The sequence below is a fragment of the Saprolegnia parasitica genome (genome assembly GCF_000151545.1).
Source record: "Saprolegnia parasitica CBS 223.65 unplaced genomic scaffold supercont2.737, whole genome shotgun sequence".
NCBI lineage: Eukaryota > Oomycota > Saprolegniomycetes > Saprolegniales > Saprolegniaceae > Saprolegnia > Saprolegnia parasitica.
The window spans coordinates 1-3607 of record NW_012157131.1 but is presented as its reverse complement, the minus strand read 5'-3'; the positions used below and the strand labels follow the sequence as shown (position 1 = coordinate 3607).

The 3607-nt window shown below is 60.7% G+C and overlaps 3 protein-coding genes across 3 annotated transcripts; 2 read left to right on the top strand and 1 right to left on the bottom strand.

Moving 5' to 3' along the window:
- Positions 1 to 12: 12 nt before the first annotated feature.
- Positions 13 to 512, top strand: SPRG_17726 (hypothetical protein; the record flags this gene model as incomplete). Its single annotated transcript, XM_012357115.1, has 3 exons — positions 13 to 132; positions 189 to 320; positions 366 to 512. 3 exons carry the CDS (start codon positions 13 to 15, stop codon positions 510 to 512), a joined length of 399 nt encoding a protein of 132 aa, XP_012212505.1.
- Positions 513 to 710: 198 nt separating this feature from the next.
- Positions 711 to 1676, top strand: SPRG_17725 (hypothetical protein; the record flags this gene model as incomplete). Its single annotated transcript, XM_012357114.1, has 5 exons — positions 711 to 1028; positions 1077 to 1151; positions 1200 to 1362; positions 1415 to 1497; positions 1548 to 1676. The coding sequence occupies 5 exons, from the start codon at positions 711 to 713 to the stop codon at positions 1674 to 1676; spliced, it is 768 nt and encodes a 255-aa protein (XP_012212504.1).
- Positions 1677 to 2163: 487 nt separating this feature from the next.
- On the bottom strand, positions 2164 to 3571 carry SPRG_17724 (hypothetical protein; the record flags this gene model as incomplete). Its single annotated transcript, XM_012357113.1, has 5 exons — positions 2164 to 2171; positions 2243 to 2435; positions 2639 to 2697; positions 2753 to 2813; positions 3028 to 3571. Coding segments are annotated over 5 exons (865 nt in total), but the record flags the coding sequence as incomplete, so codon positions are not given.
- Positions 3572 to 3607: the final 36 nt, after the last annotated feature.

The window sequence follows — 3607 nt, the reverse complement described above, 5'->3', positions numbered from 1 at the left end:
CACCTTATGGGTATGGTGCCGCCGCCACCGGCGATGCAGCCGCCTCCGCCGATCGAGGAGCCCGCAGCAAAGCGCCAGCGTGTCGACGGCGTCATCCTCATGCCCGAGAACGAGTTTGCCGAGGCATACCCGGTACGCCGTCGTCCTGAATGGAAGACGAACGATGATGATGATACGTTTGTGCGTAGGCGCCGATTCGCCTCCACGTGCAAGTCGCGAATGAGCCCGAGAACCCGAATGGCTGGTCCCTCCACGGCCAAGTGCTCACGCTTGAGGTCGACATTCGCGCCAGCGTGCGCGAGCTCAAGCAGTTTGTCTTTGTACGTCTGCTCATCTTGTCGCCGTCGTCTGATTTTCGCGATTAGGAGCACACCAAGATGCCAATTGCCAAGCAGCAGGTCAAGGCGCCGATCGTCGGCTTCCTCAAGGACTCGCTCAGCTTTGCCCACTACAACATGTACACGGACCTCGTCCTCGAGCTCAGCGCGCGGCAGCGTGGCGGGCGTCGCTAAAGTGTGCCAACGCATTCTTTTTCTATTTCTTTTGTTTCTTTTATGCTTTTTTTGTTTCTTTTATGATGTCTTTTAATATCTTCTTGGCGCGATCCGGCGTTATCCGGATAAAAGGACTTGGTCGAGCCGCAGCAATGGTGAGCTGCGGTCGCGTCGGGCCGGCCTCCTGATGCGTGCGCTGCGTAGAGCGAGAGCGACATGGTGAGCAACCGCATGTCGGAGAAGATGCTTCTCGGCTGGGCCCTCCTCGCCGAGACGTGCCCCGTTGACGAGTGCTACACGCCCTTGATGAGCACGAAGAAGCAAGCGCACAAGGTCTACTGCGTCAAGTGCGAGCGCTGGTTCAGCACCGAGCTTGCGGCCAAGAGCGAGTCGCCCAAGGCGCCAGAGCCCAAGGTCGAGGCTGCCAAGGTCGAGGCGCCGTGGCAGGAGTCCGAAGCCGAAGCGGCGGCCTACCGCGAAAAGAAGAAGAAACGCGACGCGGCCAGCGCCAAGATGGGCGAAAAGATGCTGCAGGTAGCACTACGGCATGCCGGGCAGTTGTCTCGAGTCGAAGCGCTGTAGGGCTGGACGCTCCTCGGCTTGCATTGCCCCGTGCCCGAATGCTTGATGCCATTGATGCGCAGCCGCGAAGGCCAGGTTCGCCGCCAATCCGTGCATCTACCTCCAAATGACCACGTGCATTAGATGTACTGCGTCAACTGCGAGCAGTATGTGATGACCGAAGAAGAGATGGCGGCGCACACCAAGACTACGACAGAGCAGGCGGCGGTCTCGGAGGCTTCGTCGGCGGTGCCAAGCCCGGTTGCAGCGCCAAAGCACGCGCCGCCCCCGCCGCCAACGTCGCCGCGTACGTTCAGACTTTGAGAAACTCGCGATCGAATGGCCATGGGATCATCTAGTGGCCAAGCGGCGCGCGCTCTCGGTGCCCAACGAGTTTGACTTTGCAGCGATGAACCGCATGGCGATCGACGTACTGTACGAGGTACATGACGCACGTTTCGAGGCAAGCGCCATCACCTTCTTGCCGCATAGAAAATGGACACGGCGCTCGGTCAGCTCGAAGCGGCGACCAAGCCCAAGGACGCGGCCGAGATCGCCAAGCTGGTGCGGGAGCTGGCCAAGGCCATCAAGGCCCTCCAGTCGCTCGGCGACGACGCGTAGAGGTCCATTGTGCTCCCTGCCGAGCGATAGATACCAGCATCAATAGAGCAACAGCCAAAGCTTCGATACATGCCAACGCGATCAGTCTTTGGCGCTCGCAGCTTGGACGTTGGACGTGGTGTCTTCTCTACCCAAGCACCCATCGCGCAGGAGCTATGACGACGACTTGACATCGATTTGGAGCTATCTAGTCTACTGTACTCGACGCCAACCTCAGTGCCGTCCACAACCACCTCGGGACTTCAGCGCACAAGTGCGCCGTCTCGTTAGCGCGAGTTGATCGAGGCAGTGGTGGTCTCATCGACGCGAGCAATAGCCTGCGTCTTCGTCAGGCAGTGTAACATTGGACACTGCCTTCCTCTTGCAAGCTCAGTTCTACCAAGCGTCCATAACGATGACGAGAATGTGTGAATCATTTTTACTCACCCTCGGCAGCTACATATGTCCATGGGTCTCGTACACCAGTTTGCATGGCGAGAGTAAAATCTTACTGCTCTTCCCATAACGTATGGTCACCGACGTCGTAGCCGGAGGCCCAAGCGTCTGCAAGTATTATAGCGCAGTACCTTCTTGGACCCGCGGCACCTCGTGGAGCAGTGGCGTCCATTCAAGGCCGCCGACTTCGTGCAAATGCCGCAGCATGTCGAGGTGGTCGTAGGACGCTGCTCGGATCATCGTGCGCTCCGAGACCCAAAGTGGCAGCGTCGTGGGTGTCGGAAAAGCCTCCTGCACAAACTGCGTGCGGTGGCCACGAGCAGCCTGGACAACGCAATGTCGCTGCTGCCCGAACCCAGTTGCCAGCAGCGGCGCGAGTGGACGTAGGCGGCGATGTTGACGTGCGTCTTCAAAATCGCATCTGCGGTCGATCGGTGGCTGCAGCGTCGATCCAACCCCTCGTGCAGGTGGCGCACGATGTGCCAATGCCCACTTTTCACAGCGCCGTCCATTGCGCTTGGTGGCACCTCGTAGCCACGAGCGACGAGCAGCTCCGGGATCTCGAGGTAGCCTTGACTGGAGACGACTGAGCTACATCTCGCCGTGTACCCGTGTTCGGGCTTCACGACACCAACGCAAACGCTCGAGGTCGCCCGACATGGCGACGAGGTCCATCACCTTGGGCGTGGTCAGCACTGGAGACTTGATCAAAGAATCCCATCGCAGTTAGCGCTGAGCGAGCGCCACGTCGCCTTCGACAACCGAGAGATGGAGCGCGAGGGCGCGGCGAGACAAAGAGCGCGTGGTGAGGCAGCTTGGTCGTGGCATGCGGGCACGGCAGCAACGCGAACCGGGCTGGGACGTGGGCGTTTGATCTCCGTTTGTAAACGGCGAGCACGGCGTGAGCTCGACGCACGAGCGCCCGCGAGCTCGCGACGACCAAGTCCAATTCCGGGTGGCCGCCGAGGACGCGAATGAGCTCGCGGCCAACGTAGCCACGCGCGCCCATGAGCCCAACCTTCTTCTTCTTTCCGCTGCAAAAGTGCAGCGGCGCGTCGACGTGATCGCCGCCGCCGGCCGAGTGCCCCGACACGATTTCGTTGGCGAGCGCGGCCGCGGACGTGAGCACGACCGACGACGTGGACGGCAGCGCCTGCAGCAGCGTGTTGATCTCGTTGAGCTTGAGCAAGGTGCCTTGGCGCCCCGTGTAGTCGCGCGCCGCCATGGTCGCATAGTCCGTGCTCATGTCCAGTTTGGGTACTTTGACGCCGTCTTCGAGCCAGCCGCCCTTGGCGTTGACGAAGATCGTCTTGTGCGGCTGCAGCGTGATCACGAGCTCGCGCGCTGCGACGTCGGCGTTGATGTTGAGCAGCTGCCCGGTTTTGGACTCGCCGAGGCAGGAAAGGACGGGGATCTGGCCCGCGTCGACGATTGAGCTGTGCTTTTGTCCGCGGTCCTTTCTTCCGGGTTACACGTAGAGACCGCTTGGAGGGCCA